Source organism: Rhinoderma darwinii, chromosome 12 (genome assembly GCF_050947455.1).
Source record: "Rhinoderma darwinii isolate aRhiDar2 chromosome 12, aRhiDar2.hap1, whole genome shotgun sequence".
In the NCBI taxonomy this organism is placed as follows: Eukaryota; Metazoa; Chordata; class Amphibia; order Anura; family Rhinodermatidae; genus Rhinoderma; species Rhinoderma darwinii.
The window spans coordinates 31,063,497-31,082,561 of record NC_134698.1 but is presented as its reverse complement, the minus strand read 5'-3'; the positions used below and the strand labels follow the sequence as shown (position 1 = coordinate 31,082,561).

At 43.6% G+C, this 19,065-nt stretch overlaps 1 protein-coding gene across 1 annotated transcript in view; it reads right to left on the bottom strand.

Annotated features, from left to right (window-relative positions):
- Positions 1-19,065, bottom strand: part of BAHD1 (bromo adjacent homology domain containing 1) — a 172,683-nt gene that overhangs the window by 76,508 nt on the left and 77,110 nt on the right. Inside the window, exon 2 of the mRNA XM_075844758.1 lies at positions 4,031-5,632. Within this exon, the coding sequence (XP_075700873.1) occupies positions 4,031-5,531 (1,501 nt within the window). The 5' untranslated portion in view covers positions 5,532-5,632. The remainder of the gene's footprint in view (positions 1-4,030; positions 5,633-19,065) is intronic.

The following is a 19,065-nucleotide window of genomic DNA, read 5'->3' as shown; positions in this document are numbered from 1 at the left end:
AAAAAAAATCCTTTTATTTAAATTTTTTATTTTTGCGTTGACAAGGCTGTGTAAGGACTTGTTTTTTGCAGGACGGGATGTAGTTTTTATTGGTACTATTTTGCGGTATGTGCGACTTTTTTATCATTTTTTATTCTATACTTTAGAAGGGATCGTGACCAAAAAAATAGCATTCTTTATACAAAAAATTTTGCGGTGTTCACCGTGCGGGAAAAATAACATTTTTATAGTTTGGGTCGTTACGGACGCACTGATACCAAATATGTGTACTTTTTTAACGCTTTCATTTTCAAAAGGCAGTTTTTAATTTTTTAACTTTGAACTTTTTTATAACTTTTTTTTGTCCCACTAGTGGACTTGAAGACCTGCACCTGTCATCTTTATTCTAATACATTGCACTACCCACGTAGTGTAATGCATTAGAGCTGTCAGCTATTCACTGACAGCAAGCCTATTAGGCCCCGCCTCCGGGCGGGTCCTAATAGGCTTCTGTACGTGGGAGACCAGGAAGCAATTGTTGGCCTCCGGTTCCCATAGTAACGATCGGCATCCGTGCGACTACATCGCAGCGATGCCGGTCAGCTGGAAACACCTAAGATACCGCGAATGACTGAGACACATGATGGGGTTAATTACTATTAATGTGAGGCACGTGGAGGTTAAATTCATCTTCACACCACGCGCCTCACATCAGAAAATGGAAGAACTTTTTTTTTAAATTGCGGTTGACAAAGTATCGAATTGGTATCGAAATCGCAATACTACACGAAGTATCAGTATCGAAGTCCAAATTCTAGTATCGTGACACCCCTAACTATAAAACTACATTACTATAATACTACTACATTACTATAACAATACTACATTACTATAAGGCTGGGTTTGGAATTTTGAGGCAGATTTTCCTCTGCCTGCACCCCGATTTTCTCAGCGTTTTTCGCCCGTGGCCATTCAGCGCCGCGGGAATAAAACGCAGCGAAATACGCTTTCTCTGCCTCCCATTGAGGTCAATGGGAGGCGAGAGGCGTAAACGCCCGAAGATAGGGCATGTCCCTTCTTTTTCCCTCGAGACGGTTTTTCTGCTCGCGGGAAAAAAACGCCTCCACCTCCCATTGAAATCAACAATACTACATTACTAAAACAATACTACATTACTATAATAATACCGCTAGGTTTAAACTTACCGGAATTTTGCGTGTTTTTCTCCACATGCTTATTTTAACAATCCAGTTTTCCCGTTTAAGTGTTGCTAAATGCAGTCTGGCGGCTCAGTTGGCAGTGTTTGGCACACACCAGAATGTCAAGATTGGGCAGGCCCTCCTCCCTCCTTAGATAGTGTGACAGTGCCCAGTGTAGATACTGCCATACCCCCTTGAACATAGCGCTACCCCCCCCCCCCCCCCATGTAGGAAGCACCATTGGGACTCCCTCTAGGAGTGGAATCCCCAGCTAGAGTGTAAGCCGGGAATAGAGGGAACCCCAGATGTCACTGTACATATATGGACAGTGACGTCAGGGTCTACTCCTGGAGCGGAATCCCCTGCCAGAGCATCGGCAACGGGGATTCCGCTCCAGGAGTGGCCACCGACGTCACTGTCCATATATGGACAATGACGTCAAATGCTTCCCCGGGAACAGCGTTTAAAGTACCACTGTGCCCGGGGAGTCCTTGGCAAGCAGAGGAGCTCCCTCTGCTCTGAACCAACGCTGAAGCAGGGAGCGGACGGTCCCTAGCTTCAGCATTGGGTTCAACTGTATCTCCGTCCTGAGGATGCAGATACAGTTGACAGCGGGACATAACCCCGGCCACATAGGACAGCGCCCAGAATCCGGGACTGACCCGCTGAATCCAGGACGGATGGGAGGCATGCCCTGGGGGGAATGTAGCGCTATCTACATGGGAGGCGTGGGGCAATACCTACAGGGGGGTTTGCACTATCTACAGTGGGCTGTGTGGCCATCTACCAACGGACTGCGCTCCTTCATGACGTCATGAAGGAGTGCCAGCGCATTTATAATTCGGCCTGCTCTCTCCTCTCCCGAGGGAGCTACGGTGCCCTGCGGGCCGCAGGTGACAGCCTCAGGGGCAGCGTGTTTGAGACCCCTGCTCTAGAACATTAATAAGTTGAATAATAGTAGTCTCAGCACTGAACCCTGGGGTACACCACTTATAACCGGTGAGTAGAAATCTTTGACCACAACTGTGGATAAGATCTTTGATAGAATTTTCAAAACAATACACTTTTTGGGGGCACATTATTAATGTTGTTTAGTAACAAATTAATCTCTTTATCCAATTCCCTAATTCTGCCCCCACATTTCACTTCTCTACCCACAAATATAATCTGACCATGTTATAACCTTTCTACTCATTTATTTCCTGCCTTGACCTCCCTTCTCAGCCTTGTTTAAATACTCTGCTACCCCTGCTAGAATGATCTCCTCTAGCACAACAGACCCCCTTCCATTTAAGTGCAAATCATATGTGGAGCTGAAATGAACCATAAACAACCTATGGACAGGTGTGGCACTGTTTTAGGAAGAAAGCAGCCTTTTTTTTTAAATCCTGGAAAACCTCTTTAACCCCTTAAAGTCCAAGCCATTTTCGATTTATTTATTTTTTTCGTCATAATTTTTTTATTTTTACTCCAATGGAGAGGTGTAAAGGCTTATTTTTTGCGGGAAGAGTTGTGGTTTTTATTGGTAACATTTAAATCACCATATAATGTACTGGGGAAAAAAATCATGTGGGGTGAAAACTGCGATTCCACTATTGTTTTTTGGGTTTTGTTTTTACGGCTTTCACCATGCGGTAAAAACGTCAACTTAAACTTTATTTTGAGGGTCAATACGGTTATGGCGATACAATTATTACTAATTTTTTTTTAAAAATATTTTACTACTTTTACAAAGAAAAAATTATGTGAAAAAAGAAAAATAGTTTTGAGTCGCTATATTCTAAGCGCCAAAACTTTTGTTTCTTTGGCGTTTGAGTGGCGTGAGGGCTTATATTTTGCGGGTTGAAATGTATTTTTTTTTATTGGTACCGTTTTTTGGTACATACGACTTTTTGATCACTTTTTGTTACATTTTTTTTGGAGCTAAGGTGACCTAAAAAACAGCGGTAATGGCGTTTTAATTTGCTTTTATGCCATTCACGTGTGAGTTAAATAATGTTATATTGTAATAATTTAGACTTTTATGGATGCAGCGATACCAAATTTGTTTATTTTTTTTATAATGCTCTAGGGGGAAAATGGGAAAAGGCTTTTTTTTTTACTTTTAATATTTTTTTTTTAGTTTTTGTACACTACTGAAAACTTTATCGAACCCGTTTCTGACTGCCCACTGTCTTTTGTTGTCGCTGTAGAAGAGACTGATGAGCGCTCCTTTTAGCTTCATTTCTAATGAATGAATGGAGCTAAAATGAAATACATGAGAAATTCCTATTAACACACAAGAACATGATGAAAACATACGGACTGAAAAGAAAAAAAAAAAAGTTCTGAACATAGACCATGCTTTGTTCTAGAAATATAAATCACTATTTGTAACTGCCACGCAGCATAATAAAGCAGACCTAAACCTAACCGGCATACCCATCTTACGTTCTGGCATTTCACTAGCATATGCCATAACATTATAATTGGTGAGGGTACGACCTATGGGACTCTCACCGGTCCCTTCGACTATTTCCTTGCACAGTAGTGCTTTCAGCCACCCACAGTAGAGCGAACTGCGACATCAAGTGAATGGGGCTGTGCTGAAGTTTCCTGCACAACAGATGGGCAGCAGCGCTGCTATGCAGGGAAACACTGAAGGAGACACCGTGATAGTTAAAGGGTGCATTCTGAAGATCAATGGAGGTCGCGCCAGTTAGACCCCACCAATCAACAAGTGGTGGCATATCCTTACTTTCATGGGGAAAACATTTTTGACCATACAATTAAAGAGTAAAAATGTGTTACTCATACAACATCTAAAACAAGCTTTGTGAGGTTTTAGTCAACATAATAGAATTGGAACATACCTGGCGTTAAAGGCTTTTTATATGGATAGGTACTAGGTCCCATGTGAGTGCTGCTAAGCCTGCCACGTGGCAGCCTTATTAATCCACAAAGACTATCTGTGTTTGTGCCAGTGTCTTCTCCATACGAATACCGCGAACTGCACCAAGGAAGGTGCTCAAACATTCCACTATGATGTAAAGCGCTCGGTGGCACTAAGAGTTCTTCACAGTGCACTGGCTGAGAAAACACTTCATCTTTTGGATACAAGGAGTAATCTGAATACCCATTACATGGTAATCCACTTTGGCCATAAGAAATGTAGCTTCCATCCAGAGTTGCTACGTTTGAGGAGTCACAAACACAGATACAATCCGTGTGGCCACCTGGAACTGGCAAATGATGAAGCTGTTGTACTGGAAATGAAGGCTGCAGGAAGTCTTGCTTGGGAGTGGGAGACTTTTCACCCGGTCTACCATACTCTGGCTTCATAGAAGCCTGCCCTCCCATTAACAAAGGCAGTCTGTGGTACAAAGGTTCTGAGCCATTGTGTTTCTTGGAAGACTGTTCCACGTGAACACGCTCCACTTTAACCAAAGGCTTTGTGGACTCTTGACGTTCTGGTTGTAGAAATCCAATGTCAGACCCGCCATGCCAGCGATGGTAGTCCTCGGTTTTCTGGTGAAGGAACTCTTTTTTAGGTTTTATGCAGGTCTTTTTGTGAGATTTTGACTTCAGTTTGGATTTTGAGCAAGCATTGACAGAACGTCCACTGTCGCCATTTGACTTGCTCCTTTGTTTCAAAGACTGACCCTTTTCATTGGTGAGCTTCAGAAATGCCACAGCATTTAAACTTGCCAACCTCTTTGGAGCAGGAAGATAAGACACTTCACTCGCTTTTCTCTTTACACTGTCATCAAACACACCATCTGAAGTTGACCTATGTTGGGCTATACATCTCTGCTTGCTCTTTTTGCTAGCCGAGTTGCTATCAAGCTTTTTCAAGGAAGTCCAGTCCACAACCGATTTGCGGTTTTCGCCCGCTTTGCTTAAATCTTTATTAGCTTTCCTGGAAGAACAGCCATCAGCCCTCTCAAAGAGTAAATAATTTACTGCTTCAGCATTGAGAGAAGCTAGTCTTCTCTTTCGAGGTTCAGGTAACTCCTTCATTGTACCCTCACCAGTAGAAGCCCCCGGAAAAAGTTGCGCTTTTGAACCCATCCTTCTTGGTTCTGAGGTAAGCCCAGTATGAACTTTTAGAGTTCCAAATTCATCTACCCAGCAAGAGATATTAGATGATGTCCTGCCCTGACTTTCAATAATATGGGAGCCGGTTACATCTTCCAGCCGAGTGAGAACAACAGTACATGTCTTCTCATTCATATTTGGTGAGAGGTGTCCACGCAATTGGTATGATTTTCTTATGTCCTGGTTTACTGACCCTCTTTTTTGAGCCCGTCCATGACAAGTTAAGTCCTTGAAAATCATCTGACCTGTGTAGCTTGCTTGGGTAGCATCCATCATAAAGTCTGCTGCATGATACTCGGGTCACAGAAACAGTTATGGTTACTGGTTCAGCAGAGAAGGAAATCATCCTCTTCAAACTTGGTCAGCATTTTGAGTACCTGTGGAGATAAGAAACGGATAAGTATACGCCTATATAAAATGAAATGTAAACAAAAAGGAACAACATCATAAACTGATCAAAAACTAGTTTGCTAACTTTTTTTTTTATAAATATGAGCAAATAAAACATTTAATTAGAAGATAATATTCATATAAAGTTACTAAACACTAAAAACTAGAGCAGAAATTTACTAAATCTACCGCCTTGCGCCTCCAGTGCCACACTATCAGGGATGCGCGATGCATCGAAACTTCGATACTGTGCATCCCTAAACGGTTCGATACCGTTGTTTCATGTATTTCGATACTAAGCTGTTCAGCCGCCCCATGGTAGTATAGTAATACATGAATGTATGAGAGCGGGGCTGCAGCTGTGTAATACAGTCTTTGCCCCGCTCCGGAGTCCCGACAAGTGCGCGCTGTCAGGTTGATGCGATGCGGCCAGCACTGAACGAATGAGCGGCGGCACTGAAGACAGAACATGGCGGGCGCCCATATGTGGACAGCGATGTCAGGGAATTCCACAGATTCCCAGAGCAGAGCCGATACTAGCGCTCTTCCCGGGACTCCGCTCTGGGGAATACCCTGACAACACTGTCCATATATGGACAGCGATGTCAGGGAATTCCACAGAGTCCCAGAGCAGAGCCGATACTAGCACTCTGCTCGGGACTGCGCCCTGGGGAAGACCGTGACAACACTGTCCCTATATGGACAGCGATGTCAGGGAATTCCACAGTGTCCCGAAGCAGGGCCGATACTAGCGCTCTGCCCGGGACTCCGCTCTGGGGAAGACCCTGACAACACTGTCCCTATATGGACAGCGATGTCAGGGAATTCCACAGCGTCCCGGAGCAGAGCCGATACTAGCGCTATGCTCGGGACTCCGCTCTGGGGAAGACCCTGACAACACTGTCCATATATAGACAGCGATGTCAGGGAATTCCACAGAGTCCGGGAGCAGAGCCGATACGAACGGCTCTGTGTCCCGCGGGCCGCAGATGACTGCCTCAGGGGCCGCATACTAGCACTCTGCTCGGGACTGCGCCCTGGGGAAGACCGTGACAACACTGTCCCTATATGGACAGCGATGTCAGGGAATTCCACAGTGTCCCGAAGCAGGGCCGATACTAGCGCTCTGCCCGGGACTCCGCTCTGGGGAAGACCCTGACAACACTGTCCCTATATGGACAGCGATGTCAGGGAATTCCACAGCGTCCCGGAGCAGAGCCGATACTAGCGCTATGCTCGGGACTCCGCTCTGGGGAAGACCCTGACAACACTGTCCATATATAGACAGCGATGTCAGGGAATTCCACAGAGTCCGGGAGCAGAGCCGATACGAACGGCTCTGTGTCCCGCGGGCCGCAGATGACCGCCTCAGGGGCCGCATGCGGCCCGCGGGCCTCGTGCTTGAGACCCCTACTGTAAAGAATCAACCATCACAACATCCTGTGGCAGAGAGTTCCATAGTCTCACTGCTCTTACTGTAAAGAATCAACCATCACAACATCCTGTGGCAGAGAGTTCCATAGTCTCACTGCTCTTACTGTGAAGAATCCACCATCACAATATCCTGTGGCAGAGACTTCCATAGTCTTACTGCTCTTACTGTAAAGAATCCCCATTTGGAATGATGGTGAAACGTTTTATCCTCCAGACGTAGAGGATGCCCACTTGTCTTTGTTACAGGCTTAGGTGTAAAAAGATCATTAGAAAGATCTCTTTACTGTCCAGTTATGTATTTGTACATTGTAATTAGATCCCCCTTAATCTGTCTTTTTTGTAAACTGAATAGCCCCAAATTTGATAATCTTTCTTGGTACTGCAATCCACCCATTCCCGTAGTTACCTTGGTCGCCCTGCTTCACACCTGTTCTAGTTCAGCCATGTCCTTGTTATACACCGGTGCCCAAAACTGTACACAATATTCCATATGTGGTCTGACTAGTGATTTGTATAGAGCCAAAACTATGTTCTAGTCATGAACACCTATGCCTCTTTTGATGAATCCTATGATTTTATTTGCCTTGGCAGCAGCTGCCTGGCACTGGTTGCTAAATGTAAATGTACTGTCCACCAATATCCCAAATCTTTTTCAGTGGTAGTTTTAAACAGCGTTTTACTATTTAATGCGTAATTGTCAAATTTGTTTCCTCAGCCCAAATGCATAACCTTACATTTATCCACATTAAACTTCATTTGCCATTTCCTAAGCCTCCAGCTTCCCCAAAGCTCTCTGTAGTATTACAATATCCTCCTCTGTGTTGATTACTTTACAGAGCTTACTATCATCTGAAAATACTGAAATTATACTCTTAACCCTCTACAAGGTCATTTATAAGCATATTAAAAAGAAGAGGGCCCAATACGGACCCCTGTGGAACCCCACTTTACAGATGGTCTATAAGAATGGGATATGCTAGATTACTTTCGATGGATTGTGGTGGGTTTACGTTCTACCAAGTTATTAAAACTATAGAACACCTGTAAAAACAAAAGCTTAAAAGATTTCAATAAAGGAACTGGATCAATGTTTGTGGAGTATAATATTTAATGGATATGCTAGATTAGAGAAGCTTGCTACATCAGCATATTTTTGTCTTCATGGCAAGTTTGCCGGGTATGGTAGGGAGCAGGGGCATAGTGCATGTGGGCTCTTACAGCTGCTAGCGTTGGTGCTGAACCGAGCTCCTAGCAATGATCCTATTCTTCTCCCCCTCTGCTTCCTATGTTGCGACTTCCCTGGAAATCCGCTGTGACTAATGGGAGAACCACAGGCTTTGTATACATACCCTGCTGGAGTGATATCCCAACATCTATAAGGAGAAGGCTGTCTGCAACAGCTAAGCCCAATTTCCCAGCCACCACAATATAGATAAAATAAAAAAACTTTTATTCAGCTACGTATAGCTTAAACAGACCACATGAATAATAGATTAAAATTATCAACAGCCGAGAACCGGATAGAATTAGGTGTCATCTGAATGAACAGACACACACAGTACAGGCATAGGAGTGTCAGTATTCCCTATCCAGTTAGAATTGTAATTAATGAAGTGTCCAGTGAACAACAGTAAATCAGGTCGACGGCTGTGTATTAAAATATTAGCAGCCCCCCCGACATGTTTCGCTACAACGTAGCGTCCTCAGGGGTCCACGGGGCTAATGGCGGCGCGGGATGAAAAGGATCCTGATATAGATGCGTCCGATGACACATCCGAAGGTGTGTCAGGCAAAGTAGCCAATAGTAACAGAGGAGACATAGTGGACTCTCAGCTGTGTGTAGCTGCCGTATGAACAGCAGGGTAAGAAGGTACAATCGCGGACCTGAGGCGGCGCATGCGCACTAGAGTAAAGAACGAACTTAGTGTGATAATCCTAACTTAGATCCCGACTCAACCAAAGAGTCGCTCGCGCATGCGCTGATGGACAAAATGACCACTTAGTGCCGGAGAGGTGCATTCATGTGCGGCGATGTAGATTGTCATCACTGTCAGAATGATGACATAGGATAAGTGTCCATAGATGTAATCAGCCAACACTGATGACTATATGTCATTCACAATCAGCACACAATTATGCGTGTGCGCTACAATGAAGAAGGTACAGTCACGGACCCAAGGCGGCGCATGCGCACTAGAGTAAAAAACGAACTCATTGCAATCAACCTGACCTAAATCCCGACTCAAACAAAGAGCCGCTAGCGCAGCGCTGGTGGAAAAAATGACAACATAGTGTCGGAAAGGCACGTTCATACACGGCGGTGTTGACTGTCATCACCGTAAGAATAATGACACTATAACAAGTGTCTGTCAGTGTGAACGGCCGACAATGATAACTAAGTGTCATTCATTATTAGCCCAAAATTGTGTGCGTGCGCTATATTAACAGAACCACACTCAAAAACAGGGCACATAGAGGAATCACCTCTCAGGTAAGAATAAGTAGAATAACACATAGATTCCCAACGGGAAGAAATGTTGTGAAACCACCCCAGGTCCATCATTTATGATGATGTCAATCATCCAGCCATCAACACAGGATCAAGAAAAAAATAAATATATATAAATAATAATATAAATAATAATAAACCGCCATCCTCATATGGTCAAATCGTAATTAAATAAACAAGTACATCAGTAAGACTAACCACTCATTTTACAAGTGGCTATTTTTGGAAAGGATTCTCCACAATAATGCAAAGAATGCAATGAAGGCAGGCAGGTAGTTTTAATATTTTAAATTGTTTATGATATAAATATACACATAGTTCCACAGTGGTCCAATAATATAGACGAGGACAACATTGAGAAAATTCCCACAGTGTCCAACTGTAGAGTCAAAGAAAAGCACTGAAAGTAAAGCCCTCGTTCAGACCTGAGGGGGACATGGTATTAAGACGATGGATCCATCTTGCTTCCTCCTGCAAAAGTTTACGATCCAAGTTACCCGCTCTGGGGCCCATTTTAATTTGGGTAATGCCCCAAAATTTTAGCAACCTAGGGTTACCTCCATGAAAATTAATAATATGTCTCGTAAGAGTAGTATCCTCCTTGCAAGTTACTGCACTCATATGTCTAGATACACGTCTTCTAAGCTCCTGAACGGTTTTACCCACATATAATTTAGGGCAAGGACACCTGGCAACATAGACAACCCCGCTGCTTTGGCAGTTCAAAAACTGCTCAATTCGATAGGACCTCCCATCGACAGGGTTAGAAAAATTCTTCACAGTCGGCATTAGGGGGCAGAAAGAACATCTGCCACAAGGATGAAAGCCCTTAAGTGACGATTTGAGCCAAGTAGAGGAGATGTTAGATTGCCCAGAGTAATGGCTATGTACCAAGAACTCTCGTAAGTTCCTACCCCTTCGATAAGTGACACTCGGATTGGCCATCACTGCATCCCTAAGATCGGGATCAGCAGTGAGAATGGCCCAGTGTCTACGAAGGATTTGTACAACTTGAGAGGAACAAGCATCGTACGTGCCAATGCATCGGATGATATCAGATGACCCTGCTATAGTGTCCTTCTTAACCTTATTTGACAATAGGTCACTCCTATCCGAGGCCCTTGCCCTAGCATATGCCCTATGCAACCATTTTTTAGGGTAGCCACGTGCCAAGAACTTGTTAAAAAGACCGTCACATTCAGCTTGAAAAGATAGTTCGCTAGAACAATTACGTCTAGCTCTCAAATATTGACCAATGGGTATACCCTTCTTAAGGGCAGGAGGGTGATAGCTCTGCCAGTGAAGAAGGCTATTAGTAGCAGTAGCCTTACGGAAGATATCAGTCTGGACACCGCCACCAGGATCCAGAGAGATCTTGAGATCAAGAAAATTAATAGTATGATCGTGAATCTCATACGTAAATTTCATGCCAATAGAATTGGCATTGAGCATAGACATGAAGTCACAAAAAGTGCTGGCATCCCCATCCCAAAGGATGAGAATGTCATCGATGTATCTTCCCCAAAATGAAATATGTGAGGTGAAAGAGAGGAAATTATCAGAAAAAACTATAGTGTCTTCCCACCACCCTAAAAAAAGGTTCGCATAGGTGGGTGCACAAACAGTGCCCATAGCCGTACCCTTAATTTGATGATAATATTTATGGTTAAAGATAAAATAATTGTGAGTAAGTAAGAAGTGTAAAAGTGACAAAACAAAATCATTGTGACGTTGAAATTGGATGCCTTTAGTGTTGAGGAAATGCTTAACAGCATTAAGTCCCAAATCATGCTGGATATTGGTGTAAAGGGACTCCACGTCTATGCTCGCTATCATAGTGGTGGGAGTTACATTGATCTCATGGATCCTGGTGACGGTGTCTTTGGTATCCTTAAGATAGGAAGACAATGAAGAGACAAATGGTGTTAATATCTCATTGACATAGAGACTAATACCCTGTGTCAGGCTGTCATTACCCGACACAATGGGTCTGCCCGGAATGGGAGAGGTTGCTTTGTGAACCTTTGGCAACGCATAAAGGGTCGCCAAAGTAGGAGTCAAGTTATAAAGGCACTTGAATTCATCACTAGTGATAAGATTCTGATTCCTAGCACCATCAAGAAGGGTATATAGTTCGGCAAGGTATTTAGCCGTAGGGTTAGTGCTCAAAATGACATAAGTGGTAGTGTCATCAAGTAACCTATGAACCATGCTAACGTAGTCAGCATGGCTCATGATCACGATATTGCCCCCCTTATCCGAGGGCTTGAGGACTAAATTGTCATCTTTACACAAAGTGTCCAGTGCCCCTCTCTCATCATTATTAAGGTTACCAAAGATGTTAGATTTCTTGATTTTAAGTTTTTTGAGATCATTACATACCATCCTAACAAAGGTGTCAATGTGACTGTATTGTGAAAATGGAGGTGTGAGCCTGGACTTAGGACGTAATGTCGAGAATGGTCCAATGGCATCTGCAACACCAAATTCACTCTCATGGAGTAAACTCTCAAGGTCCCTCAGGGTGTTAGTTTCCGTACGGTCCTGAAGAGTTCTCCCAGAAAAATTCCCTTTGAAGTACTTATGTAGGGCCAATTTTCGTGCGAAGAGGTTAATGTCCTTTACCCAAACAAATTCGTCATAAGATGGAGTTGGAGTGTATGACAGACCCTTTTTAAGCAAAGTCAATTGATGAGAGTTAAGTTGACACGAGGATAAATTAATAATTTGCATCTCATCATCCCTTGCTGCCTGTATATCAAATTTTAGGGTTTTATCCCCCAGTTCAGACTGGGAGGGCCTAAAAAAGGAAAAGTAGTGAGGGGACCAGTAGATTGTTTGGTAATATTGTCCCCTCCATGTAGGCTTGAATTGGCACGGGAGACATGAGGTGTGGACGGTGTGTTCATAGAGTTTGGTATAGATGAGAGAGCAGGCCCAGACAGAAAGGAAGAGGAACTTGATGTACTGGGAGGACATTTTGTAGTATGATAAGGAGTGTTAGTTACAAATTGTCTAGACACAGTCGGAGTTCTCTTGGAAAAACTTGGTCTATTGTTCCTAATTTTACGTTTAGTGCCAAGTCTAAGACTATCGGCACTATTTCTGGATTCCTCCGTGCCTGAAGTATCCGACTCAGAGAAGTCAGTGAACACTGTATTAGGTTTAGGTTTAGAGTATGAACCAGTTTTATAGGTGTAAACTTGTCCAAGGTCAAAGTCTTTTCTATCACGGATGTATTTGCGATGTTTCCGTTCCTTTATTTCTCCCTGTAATTTTTCTATGTTTTTTTGTAATTTTATTTCAGAAATGCCAAATTCATCTATGGACACTTATCCTATGTCATCATTCTGACAGTGATGACAATCTACATCGCCGCACATGAATGCACCTCTCCGGCACTAAGTGGTCATTTTGTCCATCAGCGCATGCGCGAGCGACTCTTTGGTTGAGTCGGGATCTAAGTTAGGATTATCACACTAAGTTCGTTCTTTACTCTAGTGCGCATGCGCCGCCTCAGGTCTGCGATTGTACCTTCTTACCCTGCTGTTCATACGGCAGCTACACACAGCTGAGAGTCCACTATGTCTCCTCTGTTACTATTGGCTACTTTGCCTGACACACCTTCGGATGTGTCATCGGACGCATCTATATCAGGATCCTTTTCATCCCGCGCCGCCATTAGCCCCGTGGACCCCTGAGGACGCTACGTTGTAGCGAAACATGTCGGGGGGGCTGCTAATATTTTAATACACAGCCGTCGACCTGATTTACTGTTGTTCACTGGACACTTCATTAATTACAATTCTAACTGGATAGGGAATACTGACACTCCTATGCCTGTACTGTGTGTGTCTGTTCATTCAGATGACACCTAATTCTATCCGGTTCTCGGCTGTTGATAATTTTAATCTATTATTCATGTGGTCTGTTTAAGCTATACGTAGCTGAATAAAAGTTTTTTTATTTTATCTATATTGTGGTGGCTGGGAAATTGGGCTTAGCTGTTGCAGACAGCCTTCTCCTTATATATGTATATTGTGCCCGCCAGCCACTAAGGGTCACAATCTTCTTTTGATATCCCAACATCTGTCTCCAGTTTGAAAGAAAAAATGGCCGTCCTGCCCCATTGTGTGTCCGGTTATTATTCTGTGAACTGTGTATCTATAGTACAATAGGGAATTCTCTTATACGCAGAAAGTGCCATCTGCGCATAACGCAATGAATGAACAGTCAACATAATAATCTGGATTATCTGATGTTTATACTGTAGAAAGTGTTGACAGACAAAAGAAAGCAGCAGATTAACAGGAGAGCTCCAGCCAGGCCTGAAATTTACATTTATATGGCTAGTTATGCACTTCGTGTTTCAATGCTGATGAGACCAGAGGCTAAGGCGTCTGTCACTTCCCCTCTGCTTTACACTGCAGCTTGGCTCATTCACATTCACTGCTACATATAACCACAAGCCCACAACCTGCTCACTTGGAAGGAGGCTACGGTGATATCAGCGATATTTAGATAATAATTATATTGAGATATTTATCGCCATAACCATATACATTGCAATACGGACTTGAATATAGGAATAATGAAAAATAATGTAAACCCTTGTGTACATATAACCGACAGCGTTTGAACACACTATATACCATCCAGAACGCTGCCAGGGAGTTTCTGCCGATGTGTGCAGTTCTGACACTACATACAGGACAGTATCAGAGCAGCAGTCTGTATATAGTATATAGCTCTTGGTATTGCTGCGAGCGGCTGTGGGTTTTGTTAATGTTTCTAGAATGGCTACTATGATGAATCTCGAATTTCACATATTTTTTAAATCGCAGTTCTAAGAAACATCCAGTTAAGGTGCACCCACGCTGCAGCGGCGGCAGGCGGATGGCACCAGGCCCACATACGGTGGCCAATGGCCTTGCAATTTTGCCGGTAACACTGTATCGCTGGCAAAATCATGTGACCATTAGCCACTGCATGTGGGCGTGGTTTCAACCGCATGCGGCCGCTGCAGCCTTGGGGCGGGGGACCCTTATTAGTTCGTAAAATGGTCAGGTGATCCCTCTCTGCCAATTAGTGAGAAGCCTGCTGTTTTACAAATAGGGCGAGCTTCCTGGTAAACCATGTTAGTGGGGTATGGTGGCATTTATTGGGCGCTATTGCACGCACTAGGAGGGCTCATACACACGGCACAGCTATATGCCCAGTGCCTGTATATATGCCCAGAGCCTGTATGGTACACAGTAGCAATGCTTCTAGGGGACAATAGCTCCGTACATTTAGCATCCACTGGAATATGCCATGATTTATCTTCTAACACTAAGCAAAAAGAAAAATGACGGATCCAACGGGCACCACCAAAATTAGAAGGATTGGAGTAAATACTAGAAAGGATGATTTAATGAACGTACAACGTGTTTCAAGATCGGTCTGACCTCTTCCTCAGGTACATATCTCCTGTTAGATACGTACGTAGTTGGATTATCAGTACGTAGTTGTCGGGATCTACTTTTTTTACCTTCTTAGATAGATAATGAAACACCACGAGTCGTACATCAATCCTATGGAACTGAAAGTTACAATAACCTACAACAGCCTATCAATATAACAGCGCAACACCCTAAACTGGTATACCCACAATAGACATGAATGAGAAAAAAGTGAGAATTCCAAGTCCAAATTTGAGCTCCTCTATTTCTATAACTCCTTATAGACTAATGGAGACAACTGGAGGTGTGGTCGAGTCGCCCCTACTTCTCCTCCACTACGTGTACAAGTTCTAAGCACAGAGCGGAACGCAGGACACCATTCTGCCGATCAGACATTTATAGTATAGCGCCGGAATACCCCTTTAAGTATACGTGCATTGGTGCCTCTAAGCCGAGCGGTTTAAAGACACTTATTTTATTTTGTACCTCCAGTTGTCTTACGATAGTAATATGAACGGAGTTTGTCAGCACGTTATCGGGCAGTGACGACTCATTGGTGAACACAGATGAAGAGTACACATTAAGGCCTCGTTCACATCTGCGATAGGGCTCCGTTCTGACGTTCCATCTGAGCTTTCCGTCAGAACGGAGCCCTGATAGACGCAAACGGAAACCATAGGTTTCAGTTTCCATCACCATTGATTTCAATGGTGACGGATCCGGTGCAAATGGTTTCCGTTTGTGACAGTTGTGCAAGGGTTAATAGCAATAGCGTAGTCTACTAAACCCGACGGAAACCTCTTACTGAACCCCTCAGTGAAAAGGAACGGTGATGTGAACACAGTCTAAAATGTCAAACCTAAAAATTCCATTTTATAATATACCTTTATTTAATACTATTAAAAATAGACCAAGATAACGGCCGCATTCTAAAATAAGTCAGAACACCACACCAAGTAAGGCCTCATGCACACGACCCTAGAATTCACCAGTAATTACAGACCCATTCCCTTCTATTGCCCACGGAAACCTTTTCGTATATTTGCCATTGAAAGGCTCCGCAAAAGATAGGACAGGTCATATTTTGCTTTTTACAGACCGTGCTACCATACTTTATATGGGAAATGCGGGTAGCTGTCCGCGGCCGTCCACACGGTCGTGTGTACGGAGCCCTAAGTAACCGAAATAAACCAGTAAATACTGGAGGTGCCAATAGCAACCACCAGTAGTCATGTGGAAAGAAAGGTAATGACGGGGGGGGGGGGGATTGCACCCCATCTTCACCCTAGTATTCCCTCAAAATCTTGTATCCTAGGCGGCACGAAGGAACCTATCCCTGCAGCACCCTAGAAATTCCTGCATTGAGGGTATTCAACAATTAACCCCTTAAGTACCTAGTCTATTTTCCAGTTTGTTTTCCCCTCCCCGCCTTCTAAGGGCCATAACTTTTTTATTTTTCCGTTGACATAGCCGTACAAGGCTTTTTTGTTTTTGCGGGACGAGATAGAATTTCTAATGGCCCTATTTAATCTATGATATAATGTATTGAAAAAACTTTTACAAAATTATTTTGTAGAGTGGAATGGAAAAAATACAGCAATTCCTCCATTCTATTTTTTGGTTCAGTTTTTTTACAAAGTTCACCATTTGCTAAAAATTTTATCTTTATTCTGCGGGTCAATGTGATCAACTTTACATCGTTTTTTTATACTAATTTTACAAAATAAAAATAACAAATTATTTGTTCTGTGTTGCCATTTTCTGAGTCCCACAACTATTTTATTTTTCTGTCGATGGAGCGGTTAATAAGGCATTCACTACGCAGCATACATGACATGTTAACATTATTCTGTGGGTCAGCATGATTAGGGTGAAACCAAATGTATCTATTTTTTTTAGGTTTTACTACTTTTCCACAATAAAAACTTTTCAGGTTTTTGTGTTCTATTCGGAGATCCATAACATTTTTAGAACTTATTTTTTATTGGTACCATTTTGTTAAGGCATTCACTGCGTGGGATAAATAACGGTATATTTTGATAGTTCAAGCTTTTACGGACGTTGCGATACCAGCGTTTATTTTAATTTATTTCTTTAGATTTTATTTTAAAAAATGGAAAGGTTTTTTTCGAACTATTAAAATAGTTTTTAATGCTGTTCAAAAAACGTTCTAAAATTAATCTGGACATATTTTTTTTTTAAGTCCTCCTAGGGGGCTTGAACATGCAATCATTAGATCGCTGTATTTGCAGTGTATGGTAATTGTAACGGTCTCCTATTAATAGGAGGTGAAACGTGGTATACCTGGGGACCTATGTGATGCTGTGCTAAGGCATCATGGGATTTGTAGCACAGCACAGAGGAAAAGTAAGGCTATGTTCACACTGAGTATTTTGCAGGAGGAATATCTGCCTCAAAATTCAGTTTGGAAGTTTGAGGCAGATTTTCCTCTCCCTGCACTCAGAGTTTCGCAGCGTTTTTCGCCCGCAGCCATTGAGCGCCGCGGGCATAAAACACCGCGAAATACGCTTTCTCTGCCTCCCATTGAAGTCAATGGGAGGTCAGAGGCGGAAGCGCCCGAAGATAGGGCATGTCGCTTCTTTTTCCGACGCCTCCCATTGAAATCAATGGGAGGCATTTTCGGGCCGTTTTTGCAGAGTTTTGCGATGCGGTTTCCACGTCAAAAAACTCTGCAAAATACTCCGTGTTAACATAGCCTAAGGGTGAAATCTAAAATTCAAGATGGCGTCTGATCAGAAGCAGACATGGGGTCGGACAGCAGTGAAGTGACTATAATATACATAAAAGAACTCTAGAGTTGCATAAACAATCAGGCGCGGGAGCCATGATGGAAAGTTGTGTTTCTGTTGGGGGTCTTCTTTAAAGAAGGCTCAGAACTGCTATCCAATGAATAGTGTAAAAAAAGATTTTCTGACATGTAAACGATAATATGCAAGATCTTAGCACCTATGTCTGATGCCCAGTACAAAAGAGCCTGTGTTCACTTAATTAACTTCTGTGAATTGAGAGCCATAACTCAGCCGTCAAAGGAGCATAATGCTCGGCAAAGCACCACTGACCCCTTCATCCTGGCGATCAGTGTTTGTGCCAGCTCATGCACCCCCACCAAAACTAACTCCCGACGTGGCTCAATCCATTTGGTGCAAACATAGTGCCACACTAATACATATATTAGGCCGCATGCAAGGGGGGGGGCTTTCCAGTTGCCCAGAAATCCCCCATGACCAGGGCCGGAAGGCCCTCACATACTATAGGAGTCCATTGTATCCGAGTCCTTAGAACGCGGATACAATTGACGGCACTAGCGAGCAGGTTTGCGAACCTCCATAAAGCTAAAAATCAAGGACAGACCAAAATTTTTACGGACACATTACAAAATCATTGCCTGTACACTGTGTTAGGAGTGACTCACCAATCACAGCTCCACATGTAGCATTCCCACGCCAAGGCCCCATGCACACGGCAGTGCCCGTAATGATGGTCCGCGAAAGCGGGCACGGCCGGCCACAGGTAGCCATCTGCATTTTCGGCCCGTGCTCCCATACAAAGTATGGCCCAGACCACCGACGAATTATTCCAGCCACGACTCGTCTTCAGAATTTGGCAGACATTTTGGTTTCTCGCTTTTCCAGCACCCTCCACACCTATACCCCATCCTCTAAACAAACAGTGCCAAAGATGGTAATAAGGATCCCTCAGTGCTCGACACAATAAAAGTGCCCCCTCAGCAATAATGCCCCAGTTGAGCCCCCTGTAGATAGTGCCACACACAGCCCCCTGTAGATGGCCAAAAACAAACAGCCCCCTGTAGATATAAACACACACCCCCTCTTGCAAATAGTGCTACACATCCCCGCAATGTACAGAGTGCCACACAGCCCGCCTTGTACAGAGTGATAAACAGCCCCCGCTGGTAGAGTGCCACACAGTTCGCCCCTTGTAGATAGTAGCACATAGGTAGTAGCACATAGGCCCCAGAGCAGAGAGCGGTAGCTTACCACTACCGCTATCCACT